Source organism: Oncorhynchus gorbuscha, linkage group LG10 (genome assembly GCF_021184085.1).
Source record: "Oncorhynchus gorbuscha isolate QuinsamMale2020 ecotype Even-year linkage group LG10, OgorEven_v1.0, whole genome shotgun sequence".
Classification (NCBI taxonomy): domain Eukaryota; kingdom Metazoa; phylum Chordata; class Actinopteri; order Salmoniformes; family Salmonidae; genus Oncorhynchus; species Oncorhynchus gorbuscha.
In genome coordinates, this window is record NC_060182.1 from 27,911,561 (window position 1) to 27,931,099 (window position 19,539).

At 42.7% G+C, this 19,539-nt stretch overlaps 1 protein-coding gene across 3 annotated transcripts in view; it reads left to right on the forward strand.

The window, feature by feature from the left end:
* The window catches only part of atp13a2 (ATPase cation transporting 13A2), a 35,410-nt gene that overhangs the window by 3,302 nt on the left and 12,569 nt on the right, over positions 1–19,539 (forward strand). For 2 of the 3 annotated variants that reach the window (XM_046365478.1, XM_046365480.1), the window contains exons 2-26: positions 2,619–2,701; positions 2,846–3,013; positions 3,101–3,159; positions 3,428–3,500; positions 3,625–3,704; positions 3,855–3,932; positions 4,111–4,180; positions 4,462–4,596; positions 4,822–4,888; positions 5,087–5,218; positions 5,450–5,611; positions 7,336–7,446; positions 7,615–7,661; positions 7,817–8,005; positions 8,274–8,480; positions 8,596–8,706; positions 9,381–9,537; positions 9,719–9,830; positions 9,983–10,107; positions 12,431–12,615; positions 15,229–15,321; positions 15,464–15,543; positions 15,817–15,969; positions 16,100–16,196; positions 18,215–18,438. In XM_046365478.1, the coding sequence (XP_046221434.1) occupies positions 2,619–2,701; positions 2,846–3,013; positions 3,101–3,159; positions 3,428–3,500; positions 3,625–3,704; positions 3,855–3,932; positions 4,111–4,180; positions 4,462–4,596; positions 4,822–4,888; positions 5,087–5,218; positions 5,450–5,611; positions 7,336–7,446; positions 7,615–7,661; positions 7,817–8,005; positions 8,274–8,480; positions 8,596–8,706; positions 9,381–9,537; positions 9,719–9,830; positions 9,983–10,107; positions 12,431–12,615; positions 15,229–15,321; positions 15,464–15,543; positions 15,817–15,969; positions 16,100–16,196; positions 18,215–18,438 (2,998 nt within the window). Of the gene's footprint in view, positions 1–1,455; positions 1,593–2,618; positions 2,702–2,845; positions 3,014–3,100; positions 3,160–3,427; positions 3,501–3,624; positions 3,705–3,854; positions 3,933–4,110; positions 4,181–4,461; positions 4,597–4,821; positions 4,889–5,086; positions 5,219–5,449; positions 5,612–7,335; positions 7,447–7,614; positions 7,662–7,816; positions 8,006–8,273; positions 8,481–8,595; positions 8,707–9,380; positions 9,538–9,718; positions 9,831–9,982; positions 10,108–12,430; positions 12,616–15,228; positions 15,322–15,463; positions 15,544–15,816; positions 15,970–16,099; positions 16,197–18,214; positions 18,439–19,539 lie in introns of those variants that run through there. The other variant, XM_046365479.1, reaches the window with a different exon arrangement.

The window sequence follows — 19,539 nt, forward strand, 5'->3', positions numbered from 1 at the left end:
TCTCAGTATTCGTAGGTCTCGTGAGCTCAGATTTCTGCCCAGTGCTGTCACTTTTAGCACTATAATTTCCTGTGTCTTCAACTGGAAATGAACATATTAGGTTTTACTGAAGAAGTGGAACTTAGGGGCATTCATTATGAGCTACTTAGTGTGAACATTTTATTGAAGAAAAGATGAGCAATGGTAAGATAAAATATAACGAAATATCAAACTTTTAATTGGTTCAGTCAATGGTGTGGAGGAACAGGATTATGTTAACATTGACCTAGATGACACACACTATAATAAACTTAACAGAATAGCCTAGTTCCTCTTTGCGTTAGCCCTGAAACTACTGTAGGCAGCATGATCCAGATGTTTAGGATTCTTGTGCAATGTCAATTGAATAGCTACTTGAAGCCAGGAGAACTCTAGTTTATAGGGACTTGTTTGGGCTTCATATGTTTTGAATGAAACTAATATTACTACATTAGCCTACACTGGCACCAAGAGGCCTATTGCTTTATGTCTGTCAGCCCATTGAGTTGCAGTTTCCACTCTGTAAAATCCTTAAAGGAATGTGGTTTTATAAGAAAATACTACTACGCTGTGGTTTCATCAGCTCTAAGAGCACCACCACAGGCCTTTTTATTTTAGTTGACTGAGAACACATTCCAGCAAAAACCTGGGGAATAGTTACAGGGGATGAATGTCCCAATTGTAAACTGGGGATGATTAGGTGACCTTATGAGGGCCAGACTGGGAATTTAGCCAGGACACTGGGGTTAACGCCACTACTCTTACAATAAGTGCCATGGGATTTTTCAGTGACCGCAAAGAGTCAGGACACCTGTTAACATCCCATCCAAAAGACAGCACCCTACACAGGGAAATGTCCCCAATCACTGCCCTGGGATATTTTTTAAGACCAGTGCCTCCTACTGGCCCTCCAACACCACTTCCAGCAGCATCTGGTCTCCCATCCAGGGACTAACCAGGACCAACCCTGCTTAGCTTCCAAAGCAAGCCAGCAGTGGGATGCAGGGTGGTATGCTCCTTTCAGGTTCCCTATAAACAAGTTTGGGAGCTAGCCAAAAGTGGTGTGTATGGAAACAAAGTGGTCATTGTGAAGGCGATTCCAGATATTGGCAGTATTCATTTGATGACAAATGTATATTAGCCCACACATAGTGACTTTGTTTCTATATAAAAGCAATGTAGCCTAATCATGCAATATCATTCCATAAATCTTTCTCAAAGGAATCAATCAGATGACAATTAATTCAATACTTTCCCAGACAGGCTAATACCCATGTGTGTGGCACCTGATAGGACCTCAGAAGTTGAAGCCACTACTGTGTGCCAGTATTACAAATCAAATTATTTTAAATGAACGAGGGAAATACAGTATGCGTAAGCCTACATGTTATTATTAGTGTGTCGGCCATAATGAATGGTAGCGGAACTCGACAGTGAAACTGGACAGACATGCGTATCGGAGCATTGCTACGTAGACAGGTAAACACAGGTGCGCTTTTGACACGCGACGCAAAAATAGCATTGCCAACTACTCTAATCACAGTTTCGGATATAATTATGAGCAGATAAATAAGGTAAGTACTACTTTCGTTGATATTTCAAATAAATAGAAAGCCAACATCTGTGATGATATTTACATCGTAACTAAAACAGGTTACTGATACGTGTATACCCGGAAGCCAAAACATCTTCAAGATTGTTAACATTTCTGTTAATATATTATTTATTTCGATAGGTTATTCGAGTCGATGAAAATAGTTTTACCCTCACCTCGACCGCACTTATGGTGATCTATTCAGACGGGTCTCTTTTTTATCGTTTACCGGTCGTAGCTGCTGAAGTGAGAGAGAGGGGAGAGGGGTCTTGTCTTTCCAAGGGAATAATATATCTGTTGTCAGATGACTTTCTCTGGTATAAACTGGTAATGATAATATCTAGGCTAGTGTTGGCTTATCAAATATCCTATTTTCGCTGTGTATAGACCTTAACATTGTGCAAGCAAGCACCAGTTGGATAGATTTAACTCATTTTAGGCTATCCACTGTAACTGTATAGTTTATTAACTGAATATTTGCCCCCCAAAAATGTAAGTATTGTAACCCCTCGGTCTTCCTTGTTTTATTACAAAAGCTTTATTTTGAAAAATGTATGAGTTTGTTAACTTGTAGAACCAAATAGATAAACCCTACTGTATTTGAAACTAGGCATGGAACAACACCCTCTTATTTGTTTGAGTATCTAGGCCACATCAATCATATGTCCACCCGTGTCAATTAATGTGTAAATGAACGATTACACCGATATATAATAATTTTTCTATTAATTAATTTTGTTTACATTCACCTACTTGAGCTGAATGAAAAGTGGAATGGACCCCCTACACTGATTCCCAATTGGTTCATTCATTCATACTGCTAGTGTAATACATTTGCCTTTCTTTCATGTGAGCTGTGTGTGACATTGGTGACTTTTACAGCTTATGTGTGCCTTGTTAATGTTAACATAATGGGTGTGTACATGCAGTGCAGTGTTATGTTGTGTTTGCAGTGGCGTCACTTTGTTGACTGTGTCTGTTGACTAACCTCAAGCCTGTTCCACAGGTTGTCCGGAGGAGGAGCCACCGGGAGGGTTCTGCTCCCCTAGTCCAAGGAGAGAACCCCACTGCAAACCCGAAACACACATGGTAGGAGCCTTTAATTTTGTGCTGCAAGCTAAACAATGGGTTCCATATCAACTTGTCTGCAATGAAAAATGACAGCTGGGAATCAATGTGCTGCTTTTGAATGAATGACATCTAATCTGATTGCTCTCTCTGTCCGTGTGTCAGGATGTCCAGGGGTTCAGATGGGTGTGCTGGCGTGTCTGGCTGTGTCACATTGGGTCCGTGTTGTCCCTGGGTCTGTTGCTGGTGCTGTTTCGCTGGCGCCCTCGTCTAGGGCTCCTTGCTCGCTGCAACTCCTGTCCCCTGGCCTTCGCCAATATTCTGCTTCTGAGGGTAATGTCATTGTCATGATTCAGTGTTTTTTGGTAGTTTGGGAAGCAGCACTTGAGTTTAATGGTTTTATTCTTGATCTTCTCTCAGGACAGTTTCGGACAGCAGTATGTCGTGGAGGTCCTCACAGAAGAGCTGGAGGAGGGCAGGTTAGATATACGTCTTTATCATCAGACCATCTGTTGTATGTTGACATGAAAGATTTTCCATATTATTAGCCATAATAGAATTGCTCTGTCAGTGCAACCATAAAAAAACACTGCCATTTTCAAATGTTCAGTGTTTGGATATTGGTCAGCTGGAATGCACTGACTCCTGTACAATGACTCCTGTACGTAGTTGAATCTGTTGCTCTGTAACAACTCATGTTGCTCGTCCTGACTTCTGATGTAGTGTTTCTCCTTGTGTTCACGGTAGTTTGGAGTCGGCAGGGAGTGAGGCGGAGGACAGTTCAGACTGGAGAGACACTGTCCAGCTACACAAAGAGGAGGTAAGGAAGGGGTAGTAAAGTTGTATGAACAAAGTTGAATTTAATTAAATTGTATTGAAGGTGCAGCTAGAGAGCCAATGGCTAGAGAAGTCTGCAGCTTTTATGCATCCTGAATGGCTTTCAGGTACCGCTGCTGCATTACTACCTGTTTGAGGGGCTGCGCTACGTATGGATGGCCAGGAAGGGAGCCTTCTGTCGTGTTAGGTACTGTATGGGGGTTTAAACAGGTGTGGGCTAGAGTCAGTGGCAATTATTTATTTATATATATATACATTTTATGTTTATGTATGCATATATATATACATGCATAAACATAAAATGTTGATGTAAAGAGAGTTGCCTCTTCCTCCACAGTGTCCTCAATGAGGACTGGACATGTGCCGACATTTATCGTTTCCGGGAGGGCCTGAGTCGCCTAGAGCAGAACACCAGGTACACTGCTCCACATTATGGTATCACACCCTTTCCTCAAGGGTCCTCTCTTGGACCTAGCTCTTTTTGAAGGCTTACCTCAAACGCTTACGTCAAACATACTTTAATTTCCACACACTTCACCCCCCCCCCTTGCTGCCTCATCCAGTGTCTGACTCCAGTTCTCTCCATCTTTCAGGAGGAAGGTCTATGGGACCAATCTCATCGATGTGCCTGTGAAGTCATTCATGCGACTACTGATTGAGGAGGTGATTGGCTTGAACAACGATTTACGTTTTCTCATTGATTTACATGTACAGGACTAGATTTACTGACCATTTGCAGTGGTGCACTTGTTTATATTCATAAAGGAAATATACATTCACAAAAGCCGAATCATGAAACTTAGGCTTAAGGTCTCATTGTTGCATGTAAACTTTCATCTACCAACAGTTACATACAATAATACAGGTTTAAGGCCTGCTCACTCTGTACCCCTCTCCCTCTTTCTCCATCCATTCCTCTATTCTCCCTCCCTCCATCTCTGTAGGTGCTCAACCCATTCTACGTGTTCCAGGTGTTCAGCATTGCTTTGTGGCTGACTGATAGTTACTACTACTATGCTGCTTGCATCGTCATCATCTCCCTTATCTCCATATGTGTGTCTCTCTACGAGATCCGCAAGGTGAGTGACACCAGGAGGCTCCTCCCATGTCTTCTGTGCTCCCATGAAAGCTTTCAGATAAATGTACAAATAGGTATTTTTGAGATTATGGTTCTGTTATAGTGGGTGATACATTATGCAACACTCCTTTTTATATTAATATTTTCCTATTACCTGTTATAGGGCAGACTATCATCTAGCTGTCTACATGTTCACCACTGAATTGTTGATTCTGTGGTTCCACAGCAAAGCAACACGATCCGTAGCATGGCTCAGCAGATAACCAATGTTACCGTGCGCAGAAGCTCCGGGGGTGAGCTTTCCCTCCATTTTTGACTTCCACAGCCAGCGTACACATTTTAAGCAGATGTTATCGTGGGTTTAGCAAAATACTTATGTTCCTATCTCCAACAGTGCAGTAATACCAAACAATACACGCAAATCCCCAACACAAAAGTCTGCATCCTCTGCTGTAGTAGGAGCCAATTGATGCACTGGCCCTGTCTTTCAGAGGAGGACAGTTTGAGCTCTGTGGAGCTGGTCCCGGGGGACTGTGTGCTGATCCCTCAGGAGGGGCTGCTGCTGCCCTGCGACGCTGCTCTGCTGGCCGGGGAGTGCATGGTCAACGAGAGTATGCTAACCGGTGAGGCCAAACAGAACTCGATCACAAAATGACTTCAGTCATGAACTACACTGAGGTCTGGCTGAAATGTGCATTAAGTTGAAACTTTCTCAACTCTCGTCACAAAATGTCTAGTTGAACTTGCCAATGATCAACTCGTTAAATGTCTCCTCCGTTGATTGTTGAACCTTTTGAAGCTCTAAGTAGTGAGCAATGTGAATCCATTGTAACAGCCACCTGCCTTACCTCTAGGTGAGAGTGTCCCTGTGATGAAGACCCCGCTGCCGGCTGCTGGGGGGCGTTACAGCCCTGAGACCCAGCGCAGACACACCCTCTTCTGCGGCACGCAGTGCATCCAGGCCAAAGGGGGCCGGCCAGGAAGGGGCGGGGCCATTGCCGTGGTCACAAGCACAGGTGAGACGGATACTTTTACACTACAAATATGAAAGGTCAAACAACAGACAATTAAATCATGCATATGTATGTATGTATGTATGTATGTATGTATGTATGTATGTATGTATGTATGTATGTATGTATGTATGTATGTATGTATGTACAGTACCAGTCAAAAGTTTGGACACAACTATTCATTCAAGGGTTTTTCTTTATTTTTACTATTTTCTATATTGTAAAATAATAGTGAAGACATCAAAACTATGAAATAACACATATGGCATTATGAAGTAACCAAAAAAGTGTTAAACAAATGTAAATATATTTGAGATTCTTCGAAGTAGCCACCCTTTGCCTTGATGACTGAGTGGCGATCCTGAGTGGAGCAACTTTCTAAGGCACTGCCTCACAGTGCTAGATGTGTCACTACAGACCCGGGTTCGATCCCGGGCTGCATCACAACCGATCTGGAGTCCCATAGGGCGGCGCAGAATTGGCACAATGTCGTCTGGGTATGGGAGGGGTTTGGCCGGGGTAGGCCGTCATTGTAAATAAGAATTTGTTCTTAACTGACTCGCGTAGTTAAATTAAGGTTTAAAAAAAATCATTGAATGATTTTCCAACAGTCTTGAACAAGTTCCCACATGTGCTGGGCACTTGATGGCTGCTTTTCCTTCACTCTGCACTCCAACTCGTCCCAACCATTTCAATTGGGTTGAGGTTGGGTGATTGTGGAGGCCAGGTCATCTGATGCAGCACTCCATCACTCTCCTTCTTGGTCAAATAGCCCTTACACAGCCTGGAGGTGAGTTGGGTCATTGTCCTGTTGAAAAACAAATGATAGTCCCACTAAGTGCAAACCAGATGGGAAGGCGTATCGCTGCAGAATGCTGTGGTAGCCATAGTGGTTAAGTGTGCCTTAAATTCTAAATAAATCCCTGACAGTGTCACCAGCAAAGCACCATCACACCTCCTCCATGCTTCCTGGTGAGACCATCACATGCAGAGTAGCCACCCTTTGCCTTGATGACTGGGTGGCGATCAGTTAACACTTTTTTGGTTACTACATGATTCCATATGTGTCATTTCATAGTTTTTATGTCTTCACTATTATTCCAGTAGAAAATAGTAAAAATGAAGAAAAATCCTTGAATGAGTAGGTGTGTCTGAACTTTTGACTGGCACTGTATGTACAGTGGGGCAAAAAATTATTTAGTCAGCCACCAATTGTGCAAGTTCTCCCACTTAAAAAGATGAGAGCCCTGTAATTTTCATCATAGGTACACTTCAACTATGACAGACAAAATTAGAAAAAAATCCAGAAAATCACATTGTAGGATTTTTTATGAATTTATTTGCAAATTATGGTGGAAAATAAGTATTTGGTCACTGCACCCAAGTTCCAGAAATCTTGCTTGTTTGTAGGTGACCAAATACTTATTTTCCACCAGAATTTGCAAATAAATTCATTAAAAATCCTACAATGTGATTTTTCTGGATTTTTTTTCTCATTTTGTCTGTCATAGTTGAAGTGTACCTATGATGAAAATTACAGGCCTCTCATCTTTTTAAGTGGGAGAACTTGCACAATTGGTGGCTGACTAAATACTTTTTTTGCCCCACTGTACATGCATAATAAAGTGCATGTGTATTTTGTATGTACATAATTAGACCTCACCATATTACATTATAAAAGGACTGTGTTTGTCCTCCACTCAATGTTGTTGGTTTTTGTCCCTCAGGGTTCTTCACAGCCAAGGGAGACCTGGTCAGCTCCATCCTCTACCCCCAACCTATCAACTTCCGCTTCTACCAAGACGCTATTAAGTTCTTGCTTTTCCTGGGGGGTGTAGGTAAGCCCCGACACTCAGTAGAGTTGCACGTCGTAAAATAACTAACTTTTGAATGATTTTAAATGGGTGCTAGACAAGTTTTGAGAAGTATAAAAGTATTACCAATTAGCCCCTTGTATTGTGTAAACATGTAATTTCAGCATGAACCAATATTTAATTGTGTTTCAGCATTGTGTGGCACAGTATACAGCATCGTGATCCTAAGCAGAACCAACGTAAGTATTTGCCATACCAACCTTATTAATACCATGAGTTCATTTTCCCCCTAATTGATTAGATAAACAAACAACAATGTGGTGATTTTGGACCTGGGCAAAAATATTTGACCCTCTGAGGATTATTTCTTAATAAAATGTAATTGTGTCTCTAGACCACGTGGTGGGAGCTGGTGATTCGGGCTCTGGATATTGTGACCATTGTGGTGCCCCCTGCCCTCCCTGCTGCTATCACCACCGGTACCATTTACGCCCAGAGTCGTCTGAAGAGAGAAGGGGTCTTCTGCATAAGCCCCCCACGCATCAACATCTCTGGGAAGGTCTCGCTCTTTTGCTTTGACAAGGTGAGGCCCCAAACCAGTATGCCCTAGTGTGTGTGTGTGTGTTTTGGGGTGGACACAGCTTGGAGGACTGACAGCAGTTGAAATCATATCTTGGTCGTGTTCTGTAAGCACACAACAGGAGAAAACATTTTGAAACGGAGCTACTACCCGAGTTTTTGTTTTTCTTTGCAAAACGCTCTGCTACGTTACGCACTACTGAACATGACCCTGGTGAAGAACTATTTTGAAGAAGGAAGTGTGTCTCCACTCTCTATTCCTCTCTATTCAGACAGGCACTCTGACTGAGGAGGGACTGGATGTGTGGGGGGTGATGGAGGGTAGTGGAGCTGGGTTCTCTGAGCTGGTCCCTGACCCACGCCTCCTGCCCCAGGGACCCATGCTCTCTGCAATGGCCTGCTGCCACTCTGTGGCCTTGCTGGGGGGACAACCCCTGGGAGACCCTCTAGAGCTCAAGATGATCGAGTCCACTGGCTGGGTAAGACTGAGAAACCAAGAACCATATTTATGGAGTGTTTGTACTAGGTGCAAAGTCAGTTCTTCAATAGGGGCTGAGTATTTTATCTATGTGACTTACTGACTTTTCCTGCCAGGAGCTGGAGGAGCCTGCAGGAGATGACAAAACGTTAGACTCAGAGTTCGGAGGTCACAGGGTTCTGGCAGTGATGCGACCCCCTGCCTGTCCTCTCCAATCTGAGAGTGTAGTGAGTATCCCACGTGGTCATGGCCCCTGAGGTGTTCACAGATCTGAAAGAATTGAATAAGTGAATTCAATCAATGTGGTGGAAGAAGCTCTTAGCTTTTATTGTCGGCCCAGATCTGTGGACACCAAAGGGGTTGGCACTATAAAAAAGTTAGCCCTAGGCCTAGATAGTGCTATGTGGGCCTGTTTCCATAGTGACAGACTTCGAGTCTGGCTCACAAGGTTAATAGTGACCTACCTAGCCTTCCCCATCGACTGACAAGGTTTTCTTTGTTCTTGGGTTCTTCTCAGATTATTAATTCATTATTCATAGGAACTCTGCAATGTTTGTATCAATGGGTACACTTGAATCCCTTTACCCAGATCAGCTTTTCCTAAACTCGGTCCTGGGTACTCCAAGGGGTGCACATTTTAGTTTTTGCTCTATCACTACACAGTTGGTTCAAATAATCAAAGCTTGATGAGTTGATTATTTGAATCAGCTGTGTAGTGCTGGGGCAAAAAACCTAAATGTGCACCCCTTGGGGTAGCCTGGACTGTGTTTGGGAAACACTGACCTACAGTAGATAGTGGCATCATGACATCTGTGAAATGGCTTTAACACTGATATGAAAGCCTTATGGTGAAGGATTGAGGCCAGGGAGTTTATGCTTTTCTTCTCTCCTGTCCCATCAGTCCATCCACGAGGCGGTGGCCCTCGTGCAGCGTTTCCCTTTCTCCTCGTCCCTCCAGCGGATGAGTGTGGTGACGGTGAATCCTGAGGGACAGTCGTCTCTCGCCTTTATCAAAGGGGCCCCAGAGATGGTGGCCAGCCTCTGCCTGAGAGAAAGCGGTATGGAAGAGAGAGGGAGACAGAGTGAAGAGAGCTATGAATTGAAATAGATATTTCACAGAAAGAATAAGTTGCTGTAAGATTAGCATTGGCACTGGTTTGTGATGTGATTGTGTTTTAAGTCCGTCTTTTTTTGGTTATTGTTTACTTCTACTGTCTTTCTTTAACCCGTGACTTGCAGTGCCTGCACAATTCTCAAACACCCTGCGTACTTTCGCAAGTGACGGCTTCAGGGTGCTAGCTCTCGGCTACAAAACACTGTATGGGCAGACTGACTTGAGCACCATTGAACGGTAGGACATTTTTATGAAGAACATCAAATGCGGTTATGTCCCTTCTAGCTACTACCCAAGTCCTCAATGAATTCTTCTAAACCTGTGCCTATGGCTCCGCTGGTGAACTATCACGTCAGTAGGTGTTGATGGAGCTGTGTTGGTGTCCACAGGGGAGAGGTAGAGCGAGACATGCAGTTCCTGGGTCTGCTGGTGATGAAGAATCTGGTCAAGCCGGAGAGTGCGGAGGTCATCACTACCCTCAGATTGGCACATCTTCGTACCGTCATGGTCACTGGTATGAATAGCATATCTCTTTTCTGTCTTTGTAACCCAAACATAATTTGACTATTATAAATATCAGTCATGGCCATAGAGGACCGCAGTGTACAGGATTTTTTTCCCCCCAGGCGGGGTTAGTACTGGTGTCGTGATGTTGTATTAGTTAATGTGACGACTGTTGTTCATCGGATGATTACAAGTTTCTATTTGTGTGATTATATGAATCAAGCAATTATTAACTCATTAACCTGGGGCACCATGGGAAAACTAGTTTTTATTGAGTTTCTATTTCACAGTTTAACTCAAAGAATATCAGAATATCGATTTTACAACAGCCGCTAATTAACCAGTTACCTCTACCAATATCGTTCTGAACGTCGTATAGCCCGTGAATCTGCACGGACCCGGGTCTCACCAATGAGTTTGCACCACACCAATCTTAGTGTAATATTTATTTACTAAAAAGCTAAAATGATGATAAAAGATACACATAGACAAGACACATTATATGCTATTGGTTAGAACTTAGTATAACGGGCCAACACACTATGCCGCGTGTTACCCAAAATGGGGATTTGAAAGAGAGAGAGAAAAAAAAGAAAGTACACGAGAGAAATATACATTTGGGTGAATTTGTCAGCTATGCTTATGCAACTTTCGTATATACGGGCTCACTGTAATACCACGCAGGGCAGAACAGAGAACTGACAAGACGTATGTAAAACAGTATTCTTTATACTGTGATAGACAGTTCCAACACGTCTGTTGGCCAATCACGGTAGAGACTGGGCGTGGTTTAAACTTGCTCAGCCTATTGCAGGCGCTCAGGCGGGACCCCGCCTCTTGGCGCTTCTGAGGATAGATGTGAAGAACATCCAGGCTCTCATGCTCCATACCGTTATCTTGCACCTGGCTCCTGTTATCTAACAAAAGACTGCTTGTTCTCGCAACACCACGCTCTGAATGTGCCACCCCTAACTCATTGCACAGTTCCTGTCTTTTTTCCATCATGAGAAAGGCCCATGGCCCTGAAGCTTTTAACAATGTTTCAAGGCAGCTATGTTGCATAACACATACATACATCCACACAAGCCAACAGCAGATAATATTCAATCATATATATGGTAATGGCTATAATGTAAAACACAGGATCCAACAAACCCTAGCCTTGCCCCAAACTGTCGCTCTTATGGGTCAGAATATAATGATGTAATTACGTGGGGTAGACATCCGAGGATGCTCTGCGTGGACCGTTAAGGGGACCGTTCAGCTGCTCGATGACTCACTTCTACTGCGCACCTCTCTGATCGTCCTCCCGATGTCAGTGTCCTTTTGGCTTAGGAGTCTGTTCCCTCACCCTTGCTATGGAAGGGGTCTTCTGAGGACAGACGGCTCTGTAGCTCAGAGCTCACAGCATAGGAATGAAACCTTTTAGATACCACGATTCGATGGGAGATGGAGTCTAGGTGGTTTGACTTGAATTCACCCGCTTAGACACAGCTACTCATCCGTAGCTTGGGTAGAAAAGGATATCTTTGTCTTCAAACTTGTGTTGCGTTCTGGGTTCGTTTACTTTTTAGACCTTGGCTGCAGCTTGTGTCACGTAGTCTTCTCTGTGAATTCTTTACTCACAGGTTTTTTACCCTTGGGTCAGAAGTGGGCGTAACCGTCTTTAGGGCAATTCTCTGGGCGTACCAAGTTAATGAGGGCAAGTTCTAGATTTCACTCAAATCCAATTTTAGACAACTAACTTAACATTTCATCTTTACCAAAACATTCCCTTTTATTTGGACATTTTCCACACAACGTACGATGTTTAAACATCAAACATATACTAGGAAAACTCTTCACGTTTCAATGTTTTCGTAATAACGTCATCTATTAACCTTTAATAACAAAAATGACATACATTTTCATATTCCATCTATCGTCATGACCACCATTGTGGCTGACGGAAACCATTGTTCCAAAGTCCCTTTATTTCATGTTTAATGTTCTGAGGCTGGTTCTCCATAGTAACAGGACAAAGGAATTAGTCTGTGGCCTGAGATTTACCAGGGGTGTGAGGGGTCATAAAACCCCCCCACATCTTCAGACCCCTAGATCTCTCCTCCTCTGTTGGGGTTGAGAGATAATCTGTAGGTTTGTGGTCTCCTGTAACCTGAGCTGATCAGGACAGTCATGACACTGGGCTAGAACAAAACATGCACATGCTATGGCCCTCCAGAGCAACCCACTCTAAGGCATACACTCTTAAGTCCAATCCTCTCACTCAAAAATATTACAGTATGTCCCACAGCAGGCCATCTAGTCTAAGTATTTCCTTTCCTACTTCACAGGTGACAACGTTCTGACTGCAGTCAATGTGGCTCGAACCTGTGGGATGTTGGGCTCAAACGAGAGGGTGATTTTTGTTCACGCCACCCCCCAGACCGCCCAGTCTCTGCCCTCACTGCGCTTCCACCTGGGGGAAGGAGGGACGGAGGACACAGCTACACAGAGCTCCATAGACATGTACACTCAGGTTTGTCTTTACCTCATGCTAGGGCGATTCGTAACTTCCACTTAAGTCAAAATTTCACTTGGTCATTCATAAGGCTGTTACGGTGACCGTATTACCGTCACACCGGCGGTCACGAGTCATGATGACATTCAAATTCCATTTGACCGCTGAGTCACGATAATTAGGCTTCTGATAGAAAGTTTGGTAGACTACTAATGACTAACTGCCTGGTACTCAGCACTTTATTGTCCCTTTAATCACTCTGACATCAATACAAATGTAACCAAAAACTTATTGAGAGCCCATGAGCTCTTGTTGTGCAACATTTCTGTAGGCTATGCAGTTTCATGAGAAAATGTGATAGCCTCTTAAAAATAGGAGGATCCCATAAGCTTTCTATAGGTTAGGCCTACTATATTTATTTCTAAACTTTCCTAATATTAAGCACAGGCTATACTCCTGTTGTAAAGATATCTGGCTGGCATAAAAATGAACCACGGGGAAAGCATCCTCCATTTGCTATTTAAGTGCATAGATGACATGTATTTTTTGCCCCTGTTTTGAGACCGGCGCATGATAATTGTCCATTCGAAATCAAAATGAATTTCACACACATTATTTAGTATGTGTAAAGATGAGATAAAATCAGAAATAATCTAATGGGTAACAATATTGGCCTATCACTATATATATATATATATATATATATATATTATCACTTGGGAAATATGCTCAGTTTAAGGCAAGAAACAGGCATAACTATTTTTTGGATTTTTACCAATCATCGTTGCACACCTCATGTTGCCTGGCCTATATGTTTTGATTAGGTTTGTATCACAACTAAAGTGGCCAAATAACTTCTTAAAATGAAACACATTAATCTGCTTTACAATGTGTGTAGAGCCTTAACTGGCATGCATACGCAGCATGTGAGTTTCAAGTTTGGGGAAGATTATTTTCACAATAAAAATGCACTACCTAATTGAACATTTGCGCTTATAGCCTACTGCCGTGTCCACATTGCTGTGCTTATAATGTGAAGAAATGGCCTAATAGTTTATCAACATTTTTGAGCTAAACGTTCTGAATTGTTGTGTCAGGCTCATTGCTTAAAACAGTTTTTTTATGCTCGTGGTTGTCCCAGACTATGTTTGGAATATTTATTTCTCGCACTGAATAGAATTGGTCAACTTTTGTACAATGGAGGATAGTAGATTGACATAGGCTACTACTTTTGCTGTTCATTAGGCCTACTCATCTTGTGGGCTGACAAAAAGTAAATGTGGACAGTTCTTCCAATATCTTCAATATGCACCTCGGAATTGGATAGGTTTCCTTCCCGATGTGTCAGACTTCACTTGTAGCCTGTGAGAAAGATCCAATCATGTGAGTTAGAGGTGCTTCGGCACACAGTCGGGAGAAGGGAATTATTATATTCAGCCCAAGGGCACAATGGCCACTGGCCGTAAAAGGCATGGCTTTTCTTAGTGGGCATTACTGCCACACAATTATATATTTTTTTATTTGACCTCTATTTAACTAGGCAAGTCAGTTAAGAACAAATTCTTATTTAGAATGACAGCCTACCCTGGCCAAACCTTAACCTGGATGACGCTGGGCCAATTGTGCGCCGCCCTATAAGACTCCCAATCATGGCTGGTTGTGATACAGGGTCTGTAGTGATAACTCTAGCACTGAGATGCAGTGTCTTAGACCGCTGCGCCACTCGGGAGCCCAAAGGGGATGCAGCCGGGAAATTCGAGGCATAATCAAGTGCTTTTAAAATTGTGAATGAGAGACTGATGAAGTGTGTACAGCCTGCGCATAAACAAAAGACAGAGCTCATGCCTTTTTATGCAACTTTCGTCAAATCATCATTAGTCGCATCATGTAGCCTTAGAATGTATACAAAAAATCATAACATATAGGAGACAATATTTGTATCACAACTAAAGTTACATAAATAACTAAATTAAGCATATAGGAGTGCCTGTTTCTCTCCCTCAAATCGTTTGAAGAATATCCTTTCTATTTTATTCAGCTATGTTCAGTTGTTTTCTTGGTACTATAAAATAATGCCACGGAATTCTAAGCAAATCATGTCTGCTAAAGGAACCAGTGTAGCCATAGCCAAATCAGGGCTTAACATAAGGACAACTTAGAGTATGATATTCTGTTCTTCTGAAATAGACTACATTTTCTTCATAACATGTTTCTTTAGACCTGTTAAAATAAGTAATGGATTCATTGTGATGGTGTAGGCTGTATTACATGGATTTATTAGACTTTTTAAAATGTAAATGTTCCAAACGTCTGCATCAGTGGCTTGTAGGCTATGCGTGGAAGCCAGGAGATGCTAAATGTTTTTATGTTAATTAACGGTCAATTACAGTGAGACCGGCAGTTATTTGCTTGACATTCACTGGCTGACAATTTAATGACCGCCACAAGTCTAGTCATGCATTGATGTCAATGGGAGACTAAGTGAAACATTTTAGGAAGTGGAAGTTAGGATCCACCCCACTGTTCTTTCATGTTATAATTTTATTTTGAGACAGACCTATGCCTTGTGCCATACCTATTACAAAAGGTACTGTTTGTAATACTCCAGTTCACCGCCTCTTGCTTTCTCAGGGTCTGTACCAGGGTGTTATCAACTATCACCTGGCCATCAATGGAAAGTCCTTCTCCGCGCTGTGTGACCACTTCCCTGAGTATCTGCCAAAGGTGAGACCACCTTCCCATTGTCCACTCAACTCAACAGCCACCCAGTTAGCTGAATAGTTTTAACACATACTGGGGAAATGGTTCTGAATGGTCAGTTATTGTGTAGAATAGACAATGCATTATGAGTGCGTTGTGTTTTCAGGTGTTGATGCGGGGAACGGTCTACGCACGGATGGCCCCTGAACAGAAGACTCAGCTGGTCACAGAGCTGCAGAAACTGAAGTAAGAGAGGGGGAACAGAGGTGGAAAGAACAGAGGAAACCAGTCAGGGAAGAAGAGACCAGCCTAGAATGAGAGAGATGGAGGGTAGAGTCATGCATAGGGAAAAGGAGGAAGACACAAAGGAACTCTGTAGCAAATTAAGGTACATGAAAGGATAGATGGACAGACAGGCAGATTCTTCCATTGATTGGCTCTCTTCGGCACAGCTCGGTAGTGTGAAAAGGGAATAGTCCTAAGTTCTCACCCATTCACCCTCTCTCCTTCAATGTGTAGCTACCGTGTGGGCATGTGCGGAGACGGGGCCAACGACTGCGGAGCCCTAAGGGCCGCAGACGTAGGCGTGTCTCTGTCAGAGGCAGAGGCATCCGTGGCCTCTCCCTTCACCTCCAAGTCAGACAACATCAGCTGTGTGCCTCTACTCATCCGGTAAGGACACCACACTCTGTTCAAGAGTAGCCTGACATCCAACAGTAATGAGTACTATAATGTCAAAGGAAAAATAATATGTGCCGTTGTCATTCTTTTTAACAAGGGTGATTCTTCCTCTGTCTCACAGGGAGGGCCGGTGTTCTCTGGTGACATCATTCAGTCTCTTCAAGTACATGGCCTTGTACAGTCTCATCCAGTTCTCCTCTGTGCTCATCCTCTACACTGTGAGTTCTGCCAAGCTTATAGTGTTTCTTTACCCCTGGAAAGGAAGACAGGAGATATGCCAGATAATGTGTGCAGTAGTTTGAAGGGGTTCATTGTGCATACTTTCTCATGTTTCATCGCTTTAGAAAAAAAATGCTATAGTATTTTAAACTTAATTATTGTATGTACAGTTGAAGTCAGAAGTTTACATACACTTAGGTTGGAGTCATTAAAACTTGTATTTCAACCACTCCACAAATTTCTTCTTGTTAATTATAGTTTTGGCAAGTCGGTTAGGACATCTACTTTGTGCATGACACAAGTCATTTTTCCAACAATTATATACAGACAGATTATTTCACTTATAATTCACTGTATCACAATTCCAGGGGGTCAGAAGTTTACATACACTAAGCTGACTGTGCCTTTAAACAGCTTGGAATATTCCAGCTTCTGATAGGCTAATTGACATAATTTGAGTCAATTGGAGGTGTACCTGTGGATGAATTTCAAGGCCTACCTTCAAACTCGGTGCCTCTTTGCTTGACATCATGGGAAAATCTAAAGAAATCAGCCAAGACCTCAGAAAAAAATGTGTAGACCTCCACAAGTCTGGTTCATCCTTGGGAACAATTTCCAAACGCCTGAAGGTACCACGTTCATCTGTACAAACAATAGTACGCGAGTATAAATACCATGGGACCATGCAGCTGTCATACCGCTCAGGAAGAGACACATTCTGTCTCCTAGAGATGAACATACTTTGGTGCAAAAAGTGCAAATCAATCCCAGAACAACAGCAAAGGACCATGCTGGAGGAAGTAGGTACAAAATTACCTATATCCACAGTAAAATGAGTCCTATGTTGACATAACCTGAAAGGACGCTCAGCAAGGAAGAAGCCACTGCTCTAAAACTGCTATAAAAAATCCAGACTACTGTTTGCAACTGCACATGGGAACATAGATCATACTTTTTGGAGAAATGTCCTCTGGTCTGATGAAACAAAAATAGAACTGTTTGGCCATAATGACCATCGTTATGTTTGTAGGAAAAAGGGGGATGCTTGCAAGCTGAAGAACACCATCCCAACCGTGAAGCACTGGGGTGGCAGCATCATGTTGTGGGGGTGCTTTGCTACAGAAGGGACTGGTGCACTTCACAAAATAGATGGCATCTTGGGGAAAGAAAATTATGTGGATATATTGAAGCATCATAATATATGCCATTTAGCAGACGCTTTTATCCAAAGCGACTTACAGTCATGTGTGCATACATTCTACGTATGGGTGGTCCCGGGAATCGAACCCACTACCCTGGCGTTACAAGCGCCATGCTCTACCAACTGAGCTACAGAAGGACCACTAATGTCATCTCAAGACATTAGTCAGGAAGTTAAAGCTTGGTCGCAAATGGGTCTTCCAAATGGACAATGACCCCAAGCATACTTCCAAAGTTGTGGCAAAATGGCTTAAGGACAACAAAGTCAAGGTATTGGAGTGGCCATCACAAAGCCCTGACCTCAATCCCATAGACAATTTGTGGGCAGAACTGAAAAAGCGTGTGCGAACAAGGAGGCCTACAACTCTGACTCATTTACACCAGCTCTGTCAGGAGGAATGGGCCAAAATTCACCCAACTTATTGTGGGAAACTTGGGGAAGGCTACCTGAAACGTTTGACCAACAATTTAAAGGAAATGCTACCAAATACTAATTGAGTGTATGTAAACTTCTGACCCACTGGGGATGTGATGAAAGAAATAAAAGCTGAAATAAATCATTCTCTCTACTATTTTTCTGACATTTCACATTCTTAAAATAAAGTGGTGATCCAAGTGGTGATTTTTACTCTGATTAAATGTCAGGAATTGTGAGAAACTGAGTTTAATGTATTTGGCTAAGGTGTATGTAAACTTCCGACTTCAACTGTATCTAACAGGCACAACATTTGTCTGGATCTGTAGAATGCCTTGGAATGTTATTTTACCCTCCCCCACCTATAGCATGTGTTGATTCTATTTTGTGTACCCCATTCAGGAGAAGACTAACCTGGGCGACCTGCAGTTCCTGTTCTTTGACATGGTCCTGGTGACGCTGCTGGCTATCGTCATGGGGAAAGGGGGCCCAAGCACAGAGCTGCACCCCCAGAGGCCCCCAGCCAGCTTGCTGGCGCTGCCAGTCCTGGCTAGCCTGACGCTGCACACCCTGCTTCTCATCCTGGGCCAGGTGTCTGCTCTGCTGATCACCACCTCCCAGGACTGGTAAGAACCATTTATGAATAGTGATTATGATCAGCTAGATTTCTATAGTACCTTTTAATACTGTATAATATTTAGGGCTGTCCCCGACAAAAAAAAAAAACGACCGAGAGCCATCTGTTCGATTGGTCGACATTTTAAAACGTGTATTTTTCCATATTTAGACACAGCCTATGTTTGAATGAATCAACTATATGTAGGTTACTGAGCTTGTTAAGACACAAATTACTAAAGAGGGCACCAGAGATTAATGTAGCCTAACCAGAAGACAATAACCTGTTCCCGGCCATCCTCCCACGCTGCAGATTTTGCTGTTATGCTCCTGAAGTTGCCGGTAATAGGCTACACCAGCAGACGGCAATCTTTTGCATTTGTGCCAAGTTATCGTACCAGTTCTACTGATCTGTGTGCCAGTTATGATTTTCATATGCACATTTCCATGGAACAGTTTAATTTATAAAGTTTTCATATTTCAAAATCAATGTCATGTGGTTCATTAAAATTCTATCTAAATGAAAATTATACCAATGTAAAAGTAACTTCTATTGACAATATGTGAAAATAGCCTACATAAAGCCAACTAATAAAAAAACTTGCAGCCCGCAGGTAGAAAATATTCTGATAAATATCCTATAAATCATATTGGCTACGCATGGCCTGTCTGCAAGAAACCTAAAACATTGTATCAACTATTGTATTAACTTGGTCTGGTGGGAAGCTTGTGCTAGCAAACTTGCAACATTGTAGAAAATATTCTGGGCCCTCAGTTTCCAGTGCCAGTGAGCTCCGGACAGACAGTGCAGTAGGCTATTTAGCGCAAGGGATACGAAGTAATCCGGTATGCCTATTTTATGACATTTCCACCAGATCACAGCACAACTTTTTTTCCCCTTTCATGCTGAGTGGTATTCGAAAGGGAGAGTTGGAAAGATTTTTCAAATAGGCGATGTTGAGGAACTATTGTCAACAGGGCCGGAAAAATCTGCCACCCCCACAATAGGTTTGGCGTTGGGCCAATTTATTTCTCAGCTGAAAGTCGGAGGAACAGAAAATAAAGGCAGACCAACTAATAGGCCTATGCTACAAATTAAACACAATTTTTAA